The 19,037-nt window shown below is 39.8% G+C and overlaps 1 protein-coding gene across 1 annotated transcript in view; it reads left to right on the top strand.

Annotated features, from left to right (window-relative positions):
* Positions 1-1,336: 1,336 nt before the first annotated feature.
* EIF3A (eukaryotic translation initiation factor 3 subunit A) overlaps positions 1,337-19,037 on the top strand; it is a 35,421-nt gene continuing 17,720 nt past the window's right edge. Inside the window, exons 1-7 of the mRNA XM_029932670.1 lie at positions 1,337-1,528; positions 7,829-8,019; positions 8,194-8,330; positions 8,711-8,874; positions 11,117-11,316; positions 14,190-14,398; positions 15,826-15,997. Coding sequence (XP_029788530.1) covers positions 1,480-1,528; positions 7,829-8,019; positions 8,194-8,330; positions 8,711-8,874; positions 11,117-11,316; positions 14,190-14,398; positions 15,826-15,997 — 1,122 coding nt within the window. The 5' untranslated portion in view covers positions 1,337-1,479. The remainder of the gene's footprint in view (positions 1,529-7,828; positions 8,020-8,193; positions 8,331-8,710; positions 8,875-11,116; positions 11,317-14,189; positions 14,399-15,825; positions 15,998-19,037) is intronic.

Below are 19,037 nucleotides of genomic sequence, written 5' to 3'. Positions count from 1 at the left end.
CTCTCTGAAGCTAACTTTTAAGTAACCTTTTACAGAATTTGTGATTTTTTTTTTGGTCTATGTTTGCATTTCCTAAGTATTCTTTCTTTACAGCGATACATTTAGTTACATAGGAAAAAATATCTTTGCTCAGGCAGAAACAATGAGGGGAAAAGGCTTTTTATGTGTATGTATTGTGGATTCATCGTTCCTGGATGTAGTACTCTGTCATTCATTCACATGTCCCATCTGTTAGTACAAAATGTGTAATAAATTTGTAACAACATATTCCACTGCAGCTTTCTGACTTTTTTTTTTATCCTGAACTCATCTTAAATCCATACCAAGGGCTTGAGTAGTTAGATTCAGTTTAAATGGCTTTCAAGTTCTAGGTAGACTAAGTTACTGATTAAAAATTAAAATGGTTGGTCAAGAGGCACCTGGGTGGCTCAGTCAGGAGAGCACCTGACTCTTGCTCAAGGGGTTAAGTTCAAGCCCCGGGTTGGATATGGAGATTACTTTAAAAAATAAAATATTAAAAAAAATTGTTGGTCAATAATAAAAGGCTGTAGCAAAGGGCCTGACAAATTGATTTCTTTTTCCACCAACTTTTTCTTATGTTTATTTGTAAGGTGTGCTGAATATAAGACTACCACGCTTCCAAATATTTTCAAACAGTATGCACAATCTGTTCTGCTGCAAAGCTTCTGCCCTCTTGCCACGTTACTCTCTCCAGTCTGTCCCCATCTTTCAGGTCTCAGCCCAAAATTCACCTTCTCTGAGGGCCCCCATTCCCTAATCTTGGTGTCGCCAACTTTTTTTTTTTTTTACTTTACCGATATGAAATAAGCTTGCTAATTTATTTATTGCGTCCCTCCTCCCCCTGCTAGTCCATCAAGGGTCGGACCACTAACTAGTATTTCCCAGAGGTGAGCAGTGCTGGGCTAGTGATACCTGCTCGATGCGTTTCCGATTAACGGCTAAATAGGGCATTTTCACTCAACGGAGACGGGCCATTCCCTAAGCGGACGGGAGCGGATTGTAACTTTGCGTGACTTCGCACAAAACATGTTTAACATGCACCTGTGCAGACACCGCCTTTCTCGTTAGGCAGAAACTCTGACCCCAATTTCACCTTTCCCACCCCGATTCTCGCTCGAGGAATGAAGGGGTCTGAGAACCGTCTCCCTAACGTTTCTCAGCGGAGGCCGGAGGAAGAGCCATCGACCACGTACTGCAGCAGCCCCCGCCACGTCAGCCGGCGCGCGCGACGGTAGCGCGCCTGCGCGCGGAGGACCGCCCCGTACATCCGGGGCCTGGGCGGCGGCAGCGCCGCCGGGCGGGGTCACGTGGCTCATTCCTTTCCGTCTCTGGCCGGCTGGGCGCGGGCGACTGCTGGCGAGGCGCGTGGAACCTCGCGCTGGTTCCTCTCGGTCTCCTCTCCCGGCCCGGGCCACTAAGGAGTTCGCTGACGCCGGGTGAGCTGAGCCTGCCGCCAAGATGCCGGCCTATTTCCAGAGGCCGGAAAATGCCCTCAAACGCGCCAACGGTGAGTAGGGGATCGGGGCGCGCCGGGCTGGGTCGGCCTGAGGCCTCGGAGGTCGAGGGGCCCGGCCGCCTTCTCGCAGCGCCGCCGCTCGGCTGCGGCCGGAGAGGTGGCCGATGCGACATGCCCGCCGCCGTTCCAGCCTGTGGTTGGGCATGGTTTCCCTTCTCGCTCCTACCAACAGGGGTTGAGGGGACCGGGAGGTGCGGAGCCGGGAACCGTCGCTCTCGGGGGCTCTTCTTAAGTCGCTCCGCTTCCTGCTGCGTCTCGGGGGCCGCGGCCTCGGAGACAGGTCTGCCGGGGCCCGACCTCCTTCCCCCCTGCCCTGTCCGCCTCCGCCCGGCTCCCCAGGCCGCCGGGCCCTCGGCTGATTAGGCCCCGCGCCCCCGGCCGCCATCTGGGAGTGCCGGGGAGGAAGAAACATGGCTCCCTCCCGGGGACAATGCACGCGAGAACCTCGACTCCACCTCCTGCCGGCGCCGGGAGCCGGCCAGTCCCACCTCCCGCCCTCTCGCGGACACCTCCGCCCCCCAAATCTATCGCCAGGCTTTACGGGGTCAGGGTCCACTTAGCCTTACCCTGGTCACCGTAGCTTTGCTTCGGGGACTCTGACCCGTTTAACCTGTTACCTGTTTTTTTTTTTCCCCCCCCCCCCCCCCCCCGCATCGATTATTCCAAGCCCCAGACCCCATTCCAAATCATATGAAGTTGGAACATAGTTAATCCTGTAAGAGAGAGACTTCAAGTTCTTAAAGATAACGATTGAGGCCTAGAGAGAGAATGTTTACCCAAGGTCACTCCGAGAGTTAGTTGTGGAGCCAGGAGACTAGAACCAAGGTCTCTAGACTGCCAGATCAGTTGTTTCTTTCGCGACAGCGCTGCTGCCTGCGATTTTAATTTCCATGTGTACTTAAGCCACCGGCCCTTCCGGGGAAAAGTTGTGCGTGTCCCGGTCTGTTCAAGAGGCATGTATTACTTTGGCGTCATAGGGGTGCAGATGTCTCTGGTCTTTAAAAAAAACTTTACCGTTTACAGTTTAAGCCTAACACTCTCTAAGTGTTCATAGCTCTTATTTTCACCCTTCCTGTACCCCAAACAAGTTTTGAGTCTTATCCCATTTTGTAGGTGGATATACAGCGTCTATTACAGTTTTATATTGGTAGAGCTTATTTTGTTATCTTGTTTGGAAAGTCCTCTTGTGAAAAGGTCAATTTCGGTCGACACATAAAATTAAGATCAGTGATAATCTTTTAGGGCTAAGGGTGTTTTTGGCACATGATTGTTATTTTAAAAGTAACAATTTGGGGGTGGTGTTAAGAGTGTGAAATAGGATAATGCCACATTTTTTGGACTAGAGTAGAGTAATCGTTCTAAAAATCAGTTAAACAGTGCAACTTGTATCTGAGGACTGCTCATTTTAACCAGTGATCTAATGGTTAGGACAGGCAAGAATTAAGGAAAGAACATTGGTGGAAATGGAACTTTATTACTAGAAAATGAACTGTAGCAAAGTTAGAATTTTTTCTTATATTTAGAAACTTAGAAATCTGTCATAGTACACAGAATGACTTGGGTTGAATTAGTGCTGTAATTGCTATTGTATCTGTTTTACAGTTGTTTACCAACAGGCATTTTTCCTTTTAATAGGCTGACGCACTGTAATCTGGATGGCCTAAATATTACACATTTGATGTGCTCAGGCCTTGTTTCTCACACCTCCCTTCTGAATCTTCATATGAGTTTACTATTTCAGTAATTCTTTTAATTAGAAGGGTTACCTGCTGTGTAACAGGTTCTCTGAATTGAAATAGCTTTGACGCATGAAGGGCAAGTTAGGGAGGGCGTCTGAAATTAAGGAGGCAAGATGAGAAAGGGTTACGGGGTGCGGGGGCTTTAATTTTGTGTAGGTTTTTTAAAAAAGGCTCTATTGCTGCAGCCCTTTTAAATTGTAAGATGTGTGTTTCTATAGTGGAGAGAGGCCTTAGCTTTCAAGTAGTTCTGTACTTCTGATCTTGTGAGTGGAAGGTGGAAAGTGTCAAAGTGAGCTGAAGGTGGATGGCACATGGCACCGCTTACAAAACTTTAAATAGGATTTTAAAATCGCATTTCATTCCATGGGGATAATCTGATTTTATGTAGATGCTTTTTATCTATAACTCTTGTAGTTTTTTAAACTCATTTAAACCTAATCCACTGAATTATCTTAGTGTGAGTAAACTTAAGCAGAATAGTTCTTCAAGTCACCGAGTCTGTGATTCAGAACAATACTTTTGGAAATTATTACAGTAATCATTCAGGACGGTGAGAACTTGGCCTAGCAGTTACAGACAAACTTATACACCAGAATCATTTGGGAAAAGACCCTTTTCCAGATTATGTTTTCAGTAGTGTAGAATTAATTGCTTATGACCTTGTAACAACCTTTTAATTTAGATTCTACCAGTAACTTAAAAGTTGTTATTAAACCCACAAATTGTGTAACATTATAGCTTATCTACTTGGTCTGTTGCACAAATAAACTAGTAATATTGAAGGGCCTACCTAAGCTTTTTCTTTTATAAAGAGATACAATTTGTCATTGTGTCTGAAAGGTAAGTTCAGAGTGTCCACCCTCCTAGTAATAGTTCATAATTCTAGATTTTTATTTTTAATTCAAGAATATCAGTTTGGAAATGAACTTTTTTTTAATGTTGCAATAGAGTTTTTAATGTGTGATATTTCTTTCAAACCTCAAAAACTTTTTTCGTTATTAGAGAATTCACTGAACTAAATTCTTTCTGTATGTAAATTAGGATACAGGAACTCACCCTCATGGATTATCGTATTTTTTCCGATTGTGGCTTTTTCCTTAAAAATGTCCTTGCTTGGTATCCATGTGTACTTTTTTTCTATGGTAATGGTAGGAGTGTCCTATAAAAATTATTTTTTAGTGAAATTTTTTGTATGAACCTGTTGTTCCAGGGTTTGAAAGTGGAATTTGTAACAGATTTTGATTGGCTGTTTAGGAAGTGAAAAATTATTTTTAGTTGTATCCCTAAACAAGATTTTTTTTTTTTAGTGACATTAAGAAACCACTCTCCCCTGTTAAATAAGAGATTGGGTAGGTAAATTATTTTTAGATAGTTTATTATTTTGTCATCACCATGCTGGGGACAGTGCTCAACTTTAACTCTCTTTGTGCCTGTTGTATGTTACAAACATTTGACAGGGTTTGTATATAGCAAGATAAGATTTAAATCCTCAATATAAGAATGGGAGTTGGATATAATAGGTTGTTTTGGTGCTGATGCTGTGCTATTTAATGTGAATGATAAATTTAAAAACCTGTACTTCCAGGTTTTTGGCTGATAGAGACTTTTCTATTAAATAGTTGTTAAAAACACCTTAAGGTACTGTTGGAGTTTAGTTTAGAAAATAACCTTGTATGTATGCTCCCGTAGAAAGACAGATACCCTCAGAACAGGAAGGCTTAAAACCAACCAACCAACCCCAGGAGAGGCTTCATATTCTAACAGAGTATCTCGCTAGGTTACGTCTTTGTTTCCTCTTGTTTCCTGTTTCCTTCTTTTTGTTTGTTTTTTGTTTTGTTTTTGGGTAGTAACATTGACTCAAATGGAAATGGACTTTTCCCCATAATGGCACTATTAAGGTTGACAGTGACTTGAATTCTTGAAGAAGGGTTTGTTTCCACTTGCATATGAAGAATAGGGTTTGCTGTAATATGGGATGACATAGGGTATCCTGTAAAGATACAAATTTCAGGATATTTTGTGATATGTCTTGTTGTAAACATTTTATTATACTAGAAAGTTGGAATATTGTTTATAGCTCTCCTTAAGGAAGGAATGTTCAAATGCAACATTCCTGAAAGATGTGATAGTTGGGAGAAAAAAATACTTACTAAATCTGTAGATCTCATAAAACTCCCAAGTAAGCAACACTTGTACCTGTCATTTGCCTTGCACAGAGTTACATGATATGCTGTACGGTGTTTGATTAACTCTTAAAAATAATTTTTTGTCAAAGACTTTTTTCTTAGGAAAATAGACAGTGATTTTTAACAATGGGAATGTAGTATTTTAAGATCTTTTTAAAAATAGTGTTAATTAGTGTTTCAGTTCCCCAAATTATTTTTCAAATGTTTGTGGAAAGATATTTTGTTTGTGAAACTTGGCTATTACTGTATTTTAGGTTGGACATAACCAAATGACATGGGTTAAATAACCTCCCCCGGTTTACTGAGTTTTGTGCAAAAGGAAATAAAGTTAAAGATGAGAAAAGAGATAAATTTTACTTTGTCAGAAGTAATGTGATAGAGGAGTCTTTGCTTTTAGTGAATTTCAAAATGAGCAGTATACATAAAACCTTAAATTAGAACTGGATTTTGAAATATTGTACATGCAGAATGCCTTCAGGTTTAGGGAGTAGTAAATTCAGAAATGTATCATTTTCTTCAGTATGTATCCTAAAATGTTTTCTCAATTTTTAAAAATACACCTAATTTTAGAAGTTAGAGATTTATGGAATTATTGCAGAGTGTACAGAGAATTCCCATATACACCATAACCCATTAATGTCTTCTATCATTTTCGGACATTTATCACAACTAATGATTCAGTACTGATTCATTATTGCTGATGAAAGTCCATAGTTTTGCTCAGATTTCCCTAGCTTTCTCTTCTGTCCTTTTGTGAATTCCAGGATACCACTTTACATTTTGTCCTGTTTTGTCAGACACTGCTCCCCGCCCCCTTGGTTAGGACAGTTTCTTAAACTTTCCTTGTTGGTAACCTTGACAGGTTTTAAGGAGTACTGGTCAGGTATTTTGTAGAATGTCCTTCATTTGGGGGCATTCTGAATCTTAAGATTTTTCTCATGTTGGGGCACCTGGGTGGCTCAGTCGTTGAGCATCTGACTTTGGCTTAGGTTATGATCTCACGGTTCATGGGTTCAAGTCTTGCATCAGGCTCTGCTGACAGCTTAGAACCTGGGGCCTGCTTTCGATTCTGTGTCTCTCTTTCTGCCGCTCCGCTGCTCATGCTGTCTCTCTGTCTCAAAAATAAATATAAGCCTTAAAAAAAACTTTTTCTCATTTATTTTTTTTTTAATTTTTAACATTTTACTTATTTTTGTGAGACATGGAGAGAGAGACAAGAGTATGAGCAGGGGAGGGGCAGAGAGAGGAGACACAAAATCCAAACAGGCTCCAGGCTCTGAGCTATCAGCACAGAGCCTGATGTGGGGCTTGAACCCATGAACTGTGAGATCATAACTTGAGCTGAAGTCAGCTGCTTAACTGACTGAGACACCCAGGCGCCTTTCCCATGTTTAGATTGGGATAAATAAATGGAGAGATATTTAATAGATTGGAAGACTGTTGTCAATTCTTCTAAATTTTGATACATAGATTCATTAAATCTGAATAAAAATTCTAGTGAGCTATTTTGTAGATATTTACAAATGAATTGGAGTTTATATGGAAAGGCCGAAGACTCAGTAAGCCAAAGAATACTGAAGAACAAAGTGGGAGCACTCGTGCTACTTGGTTTGAAGACTACTATAAGTCCCTGGTAATCCAGGCAGGGAGGTATTAGAAAAGACTGGGTAACATTGCAGTAGAGTCATAAGATAGCCTAGAAGTAGACCCGCACGGTCAATTGATCTTAAAGGAACAAAATCTAATTGTTTCATTGACAATCTAATGATTTTTCTGTCTAGAGTAAAGAATTTATCTGCGAAATCATTGTGACTAGAGTCATACTTGACTTTCCTGTGTTTGTTGGGAGGAGATTCCCCCCCCCCCCATAACTTCAATTTCTGGAACTTGACAGTCACTTAGAAGTGTTTCATACAGTGCAACTGAGTGAAATTCAGTTTTATATGTAGACCATTTTTTGAGATAGTGCCAGTTTTCATTGTATTAAGTTGGGTAATTTTGGCATGGCTTTATGTCAAAAATAAATGTGATCTAAAAAGAGATAGTAGGGGCGCCTGGGTGGCTAAGTCGGTTAAGCGTCCAACTTCAGCTCAGGTCATGATCTTGCAGTTCGTGGGTTCGAGCCCCACATTAGGCTCTATGCTGACAGGTAGCTCAGAGCCTGGAGCCTGTCTTCAGATATTGTGTCTCCCTCTCTCTCTCACACTCCCCTGCGCACGCTCTCTCTCTCTCTCAAAAATAAATAAAAACATTAACAAAATTTAAAAAAAGTGAGATAGTTTAGAAATTAAAATAGCCAACTTAAGATTTATACTTTAGTATAGTATACATAACCAATTTTAATTTTCCTGAATTAACTTTTCCAGAATTTCTTGAGGTTGGAAAAAAGCAGCCTGCTTTGGATGTTCTTTATGATGTTATGAAAAGTAAGAAACACAGAACATGGCAAAAGATACACGAGCCAATTATGTTGAAATACTTGGAACTTTGTGTGGATCTTCGCAAGAGCCATTTGGCTAAAGAGGGATTATACCAGTATAAGAACATTTGTCAACAGGTATGAAAAGAGCTTGGTTTTGTATTCTTAATTATGCTGTAGTGATTTTCGAAGAGGTTTACCTTTTAAAGGTACTATATATCATAAAGTTTGCTCTTAAAATATTTATGGTTTGAGAAGTGTTTTAAGGTGTTCTCTCTCTCTCTGTCTTTTTTTGTTTGTTCGTTTTGTTAGGTGAACATCAAATCTCTAGAGGATGTTGTTAGGGCATATTTGAAATTGGCAGAGGAAAAAACTGAAGCTGCTAAAGAAGAATCTCAGCAGATGGTTCTCGACATAGAAGATCTGGATAATATTCAAACTCCTGAGAGGTACAGAGGTTAAATTGCTAATACATTTTTTCCAATGTTTTTCTTGATGTGAGTCTCCATTCTCATTTGGGGTGTAGATGTTTATTAGAAAGAATGCTTACTTTTGGCATTATAAGTGTCTAGTAAGAAAACCATACTATTCAAAATTCATAAAGGTGGAAAATAACCTGCAGATAGGCAGATACTAATTTAAATGGTTGTAATATGGGATGAGGCTACGAATACTTGAACGCTTATGACAGCTTTACAGTATGCCCAAAGTAGTAGGAAGAATTCATGCTGTTTTATACTTCTATCATTGTTGGTTTTGCTTTTTTAATTTTAGGGTAAAGTAGGAAATAGTGTCTAAAATTGTTTTCAATTTTTAAATTTTTTTTTAGTGTTCTTCTAAGTGCTGTAAGTGGTGAAGACACTCAGGATCGTACTGACAGACTACTTTTAACTCCATGGGTTAAATTCCTTTGGGAATCGTATAGACAGTGTTTGGACCTTCTTCGAAATAATTCTAGAGTAGAGCGTCTCTACCATGATATTGCCCAACAAGGTAAAACGAAAACTGATTTGAAAAGTTGACTTTTAGGAAAAGGTTTTGCAAAGATTGACAATTAAAGTTAACGTGTTTTTCTCCATGGTATTTTATGAGGCATTCATTTAAATACTAATCAAGTGACTATAAGAAATTTGTTTTATTAGTTAGGGTAATTCTAAATGAAATTCACCTCATGGATGCCTGAAAGACAAAGTCACTTTGGAATTTCCCAGGTGAAGAAATAAATGTAACTTTTTGATTGCTTCCTGATAAACTTCTGGTTTTGACTTCACTGCTGCATATACTTAATCATGCCATGGGCTGAATTTTTTTTTTTTTTAATGCTTATGTATTTTGAGAGAATGTGAACAGAAGAGTGGCAGAGAGAGAGGATCCCAAGCAGACTCTGCTCCACCAGCTCAGAGCCTGATGTGGGGCTCGAACTCATAAACCATGAGATCTTGACCCGAGCTGAAATCAAAAGAGTCGGCTGCTCAACCAACTTGAGCCACTCAGGCACCCTGTGCATGGCTTTTTAAGGTCTTTTTAAGCTCTGGACATCTATGATTCCTTGAAAAATACATATTTTTATTTTTCTCAAACAGTATTGCTGAATATAGAAATAAGTCATCTTGATGACTCTGGATCCTCTTAGAAACTGTCCAGTTGTGGGGCGCCTGGGTGGCTCAGTCGGTTGAGCCTCCGGCTTCGGCTCAGGTCAGATCTCAACGTTCGTGGGTTCGAGCCCCGCGTCAGGCTCTGTGCTGACAGCTAGCTTAGAGCCTGGAGTCTGCTTTCGGTTCTGTGTCTCCTTCTCTCTCTGCCCCTACCCCTCTCATGCGCTGTCTCTCTCTGTATCAAAAATAAATAAAACATTAAAAAAAAAAATTAAAAAAAAAAAAAAAACTGTCCAGTTGTCAGAGTGCATATACAGTTGACACTTGAACAGTCTGGGGAAGGGGATTAGAGGTGCAGATTGACAGATCCCTTTGAGCCGCTCCTACGGTTTATCCACCTATGACTTGCCTATCCAGAAACTGAACTATAGCCTACTGTTGACCAGAACCTTACCGGTAACAGTTGATTGGCACATTTTGTACATTATATGTATGTTGCATGTTATATGTTAGTATTCTTAAAATAAGGTAAGTTAGAGTAAAGAGGGTGTTTAAATTATTGAAAAAATCTACATGTTAATGGACCCACACGGTTCAGACCCTTGTTCAAGGGTCAGCTGAACTTTCAGTCCTGAAGAGCCGCATCAAGTCTGTTTTGTTCATCTTGTGTCTTTTCTTTACTGTCACTTAGCTTGCTATTAATGGAGCTTTCTGTGTACGAATGTGGTATGTGTGATTTGAGAGTAGTTTTTGGCTTTTTTTTAGTTTGGTCTTAGTACAACCTTGTGTTGCCATTCTTCTCAATATGGAGATGATTGACATTTGTTTATTCAGGTTGTAAGTGACTTTAAGGAATATTTTACCAAAAAAAAAAAAAAATTCTACGGGGGCACTTGACTGGCTCATTTGGTAGAGTGTGTGACTCTTGATCTCAGGGTTGTGAAGTGGAGTCCCATGTTGGGTGTAGAAATTACATTTAATAAATAGATGTTTATAAAAATAATTTTACTATGAATATTACAACTTCTGTTCCATCTTATTTACTTAGCTTATGTGAATTTTCATTTAACACAAGTAAACTTGGGCTTTTTGATAACTACTGATCTAAATGTTAACTACTGCATCCCTTCGTTTGGGCTTATTGAAATGGAAATGCTCTTTTTTTTTTAGGGCAAAGGAATTCTGAAAAAATTGTTATATTGCATATATGACAGTAGGAAATTATTTTAATGACAGAGCAAGTAGTTAAGGTATGCATCTATGTACACAGTTGAAATCAGGTTACCATAAGCACAAATTTTGTTAGATAAGGCTCTTTGTATTTCAGGCTAGAATTTTTTGCTCTATTGGGATTTTAAGTGGTAGGTATTTGAAAGGTGAGTCCCTCCTACATTTTACTTGAATAGCGTCCCATTTGTGAACTCTCCCATAATCCCAAAACCAAATTCTAGTCTTAGGCCGGGACTATGCCCAAAAGATGGTCAGGATACAAGTGACTAATGACTTTGATCATTTCGGAAGATTTGACTATAAGTTTGGGTAAATCTTTTTAAAATAACTGATTGCAATATTTGAACTAAAACTTCAAATACTTGTTGATGGTGGAAAGTACCTAATAGATTTTATAATTCTGCCTATAGCTTTCAAATTCTGCCTCCAGTATACCCGTAAGGCTGAATTCCGTAAGCTGTGTGACAATTTGAGAATGCACTTGTCACAGATTCAACGCCACCATAACCAAAGTACAGCAATCAATCTTAATAATCCCGAGAGCCAGTCCATGCATTTGGAGACCAGGCTCGTTCAGTTGGACAGTGCCATCAGCATGGAATTGTGGCAGGTATGTTGTGAGCTGCTGTCTGTCTTCTGTAGTAACAATAGCCCATAGTTTTTTCTTTAATGAGTGTCTTCCTCTTGATACTTAATGGTTAATTTCAGTAGATAATTGAAGATTTTAAGATCACATGATGGGTAACCAGGAGATCTGAGCAAGCAATCTCAGAATATCTTGGTTCTAGTTGCCTGCTGTGAAATGTGGGCCAAATCACATCATCTCTTTTGGACCCAGTGGCTTTCCATATAAAACAGTTCATCCTCAGTGCTACTCTACCAGTGGTTCAGTGCCTGGTGCCAATCTGAACTAATTATAGAGGAGAATATGCATTTACAAAGGGTTTTTGAGGAGGGAGGGATAGCGATTTCATGGTAATTGTGTGTGTTTTACTGTTTAGAAAAACTGAGCTTGTCTTCCAATTTATTTTTGTGATAATTTTACTGTATTTTATAAAAGTGTTGGTGGCAACAGTTTGGAAATTAAAAGAAAACTTGTCCTTTGCTACAGAGAATTGGAGAAATGCACTGCACCCTCTCCTAAGATTTGCTTAGTAAGCATACATGGGGAATCTCCACTACATTAGAGATCTCAGTGGTGCTGGTAGTCTGCCCACTACTTGCGCTTTTTACACTAAGAATTCTGCAAAGACATTTTCACGTAATTTTGTAGTCACAACCTGAGGCTTTTATATATTTGATCAAAAAATAAAGTCTAATTGAAATTACAGAGAAAGATTGGTAGTTTTTGAGCCAAGTGAAAATGCGATTTCCTGCTTTCCAAAATATTTTCCTTTTCTGTAGAGACACCCTTATAAAATACTACCTGATGAACTCGGGGAGAAAGAGGTTCTATAGAAGGTAGACATGCTCCTTATAGAACAAATGGACGAGCAAAAGGAAGAAAGTAGTACTCTATGTTACACTCAGAAATAACGTGTTTTGTCTTTTGTCCTTCTAGATTTTTTTCCTATACATTGCACGTGGTATGATGATCACTTTTAAAAAATAATTTTAAAGTCACATTTATTGCCGTGTAATTTGCATCGCGCAAAACTTGGCCTGAAATTTGACAAATGTTGTAACCATCAAAATCAAGATGTAAAACATTTCCTCAAAACTGCCTCATGTCCCTTTGTACCCAACCCCTCCCTGATCCTTAAAATCCATTGATTTGTTTTCTTTCAAAAGGATCAGATTCAATCATTAAAGCTCTCTATTATGGAAAAATTTATATGCATATAAAACCAAGTTTTTGCAAGGATACTTTGAAACATCTTTAGGACAGTCAATGGGATTTAAAAATAACCTTTGCAAATTAAAGCATAGTTGGCAAGTTGTCAAGATAGTCATAGAATAGTTAATCTTATTACCATGTCAGACTTTAGGCTGGGGCTGGTTGGTAGAAAGACTAAATAAAATTTGAATTCTACAGAATTCTTTATGGGGCAGATCTATGTATGTTCTTATAGATATTTGGCACTTTTCTCAAAATTCACCCCTGCTACTACCATGAAAGAGAACAAGAAACCAAAACCCGGTATTCTATATATGTCAGTTGGTACATGTTCAAATACACTTTACCTACTTGAAAAGCTTCTTCTAAGCACCAGCACTGAAGTTCATCAGCATCTTGAACACGGAGTGAGCAGAGTTGTGCATTGAGGCCTAAAGGGCAGTGCACTTTTAAAAAAAGTTTGTTCTATCTCATTTTAAGAAGTTTAAGGGTTTAGTATGTTTGTGATCATGGCAGTTTTCTGAAATATGTCAGATATTAAGTTATAGATGAATCAAAGGAACAACCCATAAAGGGATTTTACTTCCCAGTTTTATTCTTCAGTGTTTTGTGTTTTAGGTCGTAAAGAGATGTGGATTAGATTTTGTTTGTTTGTTTAGAAGTGACTATATATCAGATAAAGGGCTAGTATCCAAAGTCTACAAGGAACTCTCCAAACTCCACACCCAAAAAACAAATAACCCAGTGAAGAAATGGGCAGAAGACATAAACAGACACTTCTCCAAAGAGGACATCCAGATGGCCTACAGGCACATGAAATGATGCTCAACATCACTCATCATCAGGGAAACACAAATCAAAACCACACTGAGATACCCCCTCACGCTGGTCAGAGTGGCTAAAATGAACAAATCAAGAGACTATAGATGCTGGCGAGGGTGTGGAGAGACGGGCACCCTCCTACACTGTTGGTGGGAATGTAAACTGGTGCAGCCGCTCTGGAAAACAGTGTGGAGGTTCCTCAAAAAACTATCCATAGAACTCCCTTATGACGCAGCAATAGCACTGCTAGGGATTTACCCAAGGGATACAGAAGTGCTGATGCATAGGAGCACATGTACCCCAATGTTCATAGTGGCACTGTCAATAATAGCCAAAACATGGAAAGAGCCTAAATGCCCATCACCTGATGAGTAGATCAAGAAGGTGTGGTATATACACAATGGAATATTTATTACATGGCAATGCGAAAGAATGAAATCTGGCTATTTGTAGGAAAGTGGGTGGACCTCGAGGGTGTCCTGCTAAGCGAAGTAAGGCAGAGAAGGACAGATACCATATGATTGCACTCATAGGTCTAACAGGAGACCAGGAGAAACCTTATGGAGGATCAGGCGAAGGGGAAGAGGGAAAGAGAGTTGGGGAGAGAGAGGGACACAAAACTTGAGAGACTATTGAATACTGAAAACGAACTGAGGGTTGAAGGGGGAGGGGAAAAAGAGGTGGTGGTGATGGAGGAGGACACTGGGGAAGAGCACTGGGTGTTGTATGGAAACTAATTTGACAATAAACTACTTTAAAAAATAAAGTCCTCAACTATTAAAAAAAAAAAAGAAGTGACTGGTTATTTATACTCCTCATTTTAGGAAGCATTCAAAGCTGTGGAAGATATTCATGGGCTATTCACCTTGTCTAAGAAACCACCTAAACCTCAGTTGATGGCAAATTACTATAACAAAGTCTCAACTGTATTTTGGAAATCTGGAAATGCTCTTTTTCATGCATCTACACTCCATCGTCTTTACCATCTATCCAGAGAAATGAGAAAGAATCTTACACAGGAAGAGATGCAAAGGTAAGAATGTTGAAGTCAGATAATACTGAAATCCTGAAACAGACACTTCCTACTAAGTGGCATGGTTCCAAGTTAGGGTTTCTTACCCTCTGCACTGTTGACATTTGGGGCTGGATCAGTTACTGTTGCAGGGGCTGTGCATTTAGCATGTTTTGGAACATCTCTAGTTTACCTGATGCCAGTATCCGTTCTTTCACTTCTGACTATCAGAAATATCTCCAGACATTGTTGTTCTTTGGTAGTGTCAAAAACCTGATGGAGAAAATTGAATATTAGGAGAGAGTGTTATAGTATGAGCTTTTTCTATCCATGGTATTTAGAATCTAGTCTTAGAACAAATAAGAATTAAAAAAGTAAATACTGTCATCATGTCTGATTATAACCTTAACTGAGTGTGTGTTTGAATATAAAAAAGGGGTCTATGATGTAGCAATCTAAAGAACCCTTTTTTTTAGTGTCACATGTAACCGATTTTCTTTCAGGTATGTGTTTTAATGTGGTTTGGTTGGAGTCAGGCAGCATACACACCACTCTTTTATTGGTACACCATGTTATTTTGGCTTCTAGTAATATTATGGATACCAAATTGTTTTTTACCTTTACAGCAATACATGGAACGAACTAAATGAAATTTTCTAGTATGTTTTTTTTTAAACTCTTGAGAACAGTGTTCACTCACTGTCCTTCATGTAATCCATGTCTGTTTGAGATTTAAAAAAATAAAAAACCTTTATTTCCTTTAAGGTACCTATGTACCATCCCTTTAGAAAGTGCTATAATAGTATTAGGCTATTTAGCTTTATGTACATTATTTTCTTAATCTTTACAACAGCCTCATGACTTAGAAAATTAGAAAATGTCTTGCCTTAGGTTTCAGTCTTGGAAATGGTGAGGCTGAGATTCTAATCCTTGACCCTTGAGCTCCAGAGCCCACTATCCTTAATGTAATATGGTGTCTGAATTCATCCTGACTAGCCTCTTGTGTTTTGAGGAAGCTAAGATTTCTCTTCACCACGTGTCCTCCCAACCCCCTCCTTGGGTTAACTTACAATCCTTGTAAATTTCCCTCTTTCTTAGTGTCAGTTTTTCCTTAGTTTTTAAAGTTGCCTTAATTGTTTTCCTAAGGGAGCGTGGAATATACAAATGTATCTATTCTGCATTTTAACCCCTCAGTCTTTTTTCTATCGCTGGAAAACATTGACTATAGGAAGTGGGTAGATGAAGTTCTGATTCTCCCAAGTATTCGTTTTAGCATGGTCCATTCTCTTGATCTCCTGTTTTGGTGGATAATATGTGTGAATACAGTCCACCAAGGTGGTGTACATATTCTGTCACTGGCATATCTTACAAAATGATTAAAGAGCAGTGTCTTTCTTTTTATCAGGTAACATTTATGAATTTAACAGATTTTGTCATTTTGTTCTCAGAATGTCTACTAGAGTCCTTTTGGCCACTCTTTCCATCCCTATTACCCCTGAACGTACAGATATTGCTCGACTTCTGGATATGGACGGCATTATAGTTGAAAAACAACGTCGCCTTGCAACGCTGCTAGGTCTTCAAGCCCCACCAACACGAATTGGCCTTATTAACGATATGGTTCGTATAAGTTTGAGCATTCTTACAGTTCGGAATAGGAACTTCGTGGTCAGGTTTTAGAATTCATGCCAGTTGGTTCTGATGGATGGTCTGGTTTGAGAACCACTGGTGTAAGTCAGCACAGTGTTCCTTTAAGGTGATTCCTCTGTAGGGGGTGGGCTGATGTTAGTTTTGATGTAGTAGGTGAGAGTTGGACTACCTACCTGTGAGGAATAATGTGGACCACTCAGTAAGAGAAAAAGTAATGCCAGGCAAGGTTCATGGCTGATTTCAGAGGGCTGCAGGAAAACTAACCAACCTGACAGTGGTAGAAGTAGGGTGATGAGCATAGGGAAGAAGGTGAAATTGATTAGGCCTGATTCTGGGCAGTGAAAAGACTTCTAGTTTTTCTTTCTCTTTTAATGTTTTTTTATTTTGAGAGAGCACGGTCATGAGACCGTAAGCAGGGAGGAGGAGAGAGAGAATCCCAAGCAGGCTCTGTGGAGCTCGATGAGGCTCAACCCCACAACCATGAGATCATGACCTGAGGTGAAACTCAAAAAGTTGGACACTGAACTGACTGAGTCACCCAGGGACCCCGTGAAGTACTTTTTAAAATGGAGGTTTCTAGGATAGCCTGGTTGGCTCAGTCAGAAGAGCATGTGACTTGATCTCGGGGTTGTAAGTTAAGCCCCACATTAGGTGCAGCGATTAGCTAAATAATTAAAACTTAAAAAGTAAAATGCAGATTTCTAGGTTGCACCCACTACCTACACCAGTCAGTTTCAGAATATGGAGCCTAAGGTTGGTGTGTCTTTACAATGTTTATGTTGGTGTTTATGTTATGTGTGTGTGCAAGCGGGGAAGAGGGGTGGGGAACGAGAGTCCCAAGCATTGCAGAGCCTGAGGTGGGGCTCGATCTCACAGTATAGGAGATAGATCATGACCTGACTCAAACGCTTAAGCGACTGAGCCATCCTGGTGCCCGTCGTTACCTTTTAAAAAGAACTTAATCTGGGGGCGCCTGGGTGGCTCAGTCGGTTAAGCCTCCAACTTCAGCTCAGGTCAGATCTCACATTCGTGGGTTCCAGCCCCACATTGGGCTCTGTGCTGACAGCTCAGAGCCTGGAGCCTGCTTCCGGTTCTGTGTCTCCTTCTCTCTCTGCCCTTCCCTCTCTCATGCTCTGTCTCTCTGTATCAAAAAAAAAACAAAAAAAACAAAAAAACCATTAAAAAAATTAAAAGAAAAAAAACCCACTCCTAACACACAGGGGTGGGGGAGGCCTCTAAAAAAAAAAAAAACCTAATCTGTAAAACAGTATTTCTCTTTGTATGCCTCCCATCTTTTGTTGCCACTGGCCACAGGTCAGCTTTGTGTTTTGGCAAGTTTTTGTGGGACTGACTTAGAATTAAATGAATAAAATGATACTGTTGTCTTTGGGGAAGACATCTTACTAGCAAATACATGTAGATAAAAACATTTTTTTTTTAACATCCTGAGGAAGTGTTTAAAGCCGGAGATTGAGTCCATGTCTCTTGAGCTCTTGTCTACTACCACACACGCCTTGATGTTAAAGGTCTGTTATAGTGGTTTATTTTTCAGTGTTGGAGAGCCTTTGGCCAGCAGCCAGGACACCCAGACTTGGGTTCTAATTGTGCCCATAGACGGGTGTAGAAGTTTAGAAGAAGGGAATGGGTTGGTATCAGGTCAGTAGATTAGCTGACTGCCAAGGGATATTTATAAATCTCAGTGAGTTCACCATACTTCCAAGATTGGGACCTGAGCTTTGAGCTCCTATAGCTGAATTTATAAGCACTTAGAGAATGATTCTCTTGTCTTAGGAACATATTCAGATTAACCAAAGCTCTTTTTTTTCTTAATTAAAAAAAATTTTTTTTTTTTTTTTTTTTTGAGAGAGAGAGACAGTATGAGCCTGGGAGGGAAGAGAGAGAAGGGGACACAGACTCTGAGGCAGGCTCCAGGCTCTGAGCTGTCAGCACAGAGCCTGATGTGGGGCTCGAACCCACGAACCATGAGATTGTGACCTGAGCTGAAGTTAGACGCTTAACTGACTGAGCCCTCCAGGTGCCCCATAACCAAAGTTCATAAGCAACTGCTTCTTAGATCAGAAAGCCAATTATAAATTTTAGTGAGAAATACTTTAATAGATTACGGTAGCCTGTTGTAGCATTTTGGGGAAAGGGTGCCAAATGGAGAAAATAAAATCAGAGCCGGGAGAATTTTGAGTGCTTACATCACACCTTATTTCAATAAAGATACAAAGACATTTGCAGGGGAGGTATTCAAGAAATGTGAAACATCAGGCATGCACACATCTTGCATCGGAGGTGGACTAGAGCGCTCATGTGTGGATATAGGATCCGCTGTGGTCCGCCGCGGTCTTGTGAGCAGGGCTATGCTGGGTACGCGCTTCTGTGCATGCAAGTCTTGCTGTGTCCCTGCAGCTAGTCTGTCTTTGTTTTAGCAGTTCCCAGCATGTAAAGGGTAAAGGTCCACGTGCATTGTGTATTACAATTAATAGTTTAGGTAAGATGATTTATTAATTATGGGCAGTCCTGAGGTTTATAAAATTTGGCCACTTTTTGTCTCCCTTTCAAAAAGGTTATTCAAGTGGCACCCTTAGCTGAGTTCTAGTCGCATATAAAAATGTAAATCATAAGTGTAATTGGTAAATTCTCATAAGGTGGTTTCTTGTCCTCACTCACCATGCCCCCCAAAATATGACACCACACATTAATTTGCCTGTGTATTTGTAAGAGATTTGAGGTTCACATAGATGCAATAATAAGTTAAATTCTTAGGAGATTTAATCCCATATTGAATATAGCTTTTTTTCCTTTGATCATTTCTGTATCAGAACCTATCCCTGTTTGTCCTGAGTTTTTCTAATAGGGGCTATTATGAATAGTGTTGGCATGATCATTTTTGTGTGGTACAGTTATTTGTGAACTGTGGGGTTTTTCTTATTACTGGTAATAAATTAGGTTGGCCATGCAGTTGTCTTTATAAATATTTTATCGGTTTAGGGTTTTTATATCC

The sequence above is a fragment of the Suricata suricatta genome, chromosome 2 (assembly GCF_006229205.1).
Source record: "Suricata suricatta isolate VVHF042 chromosome 2, meerkat_22Aug2017_6uvM2_HiC, whole genome shotgun sequence".
Taxonomy (NCBI): Eukaryota; Metazoa; Chordata; class Mammalia; order Carnivora; family Herpestidae; genus Suricata; species Suricata suricatta.
Note: the sequence above shows the minus strand (reverse complement) of the source record. Positions and strands in the feature narration are given on the sequence as shown.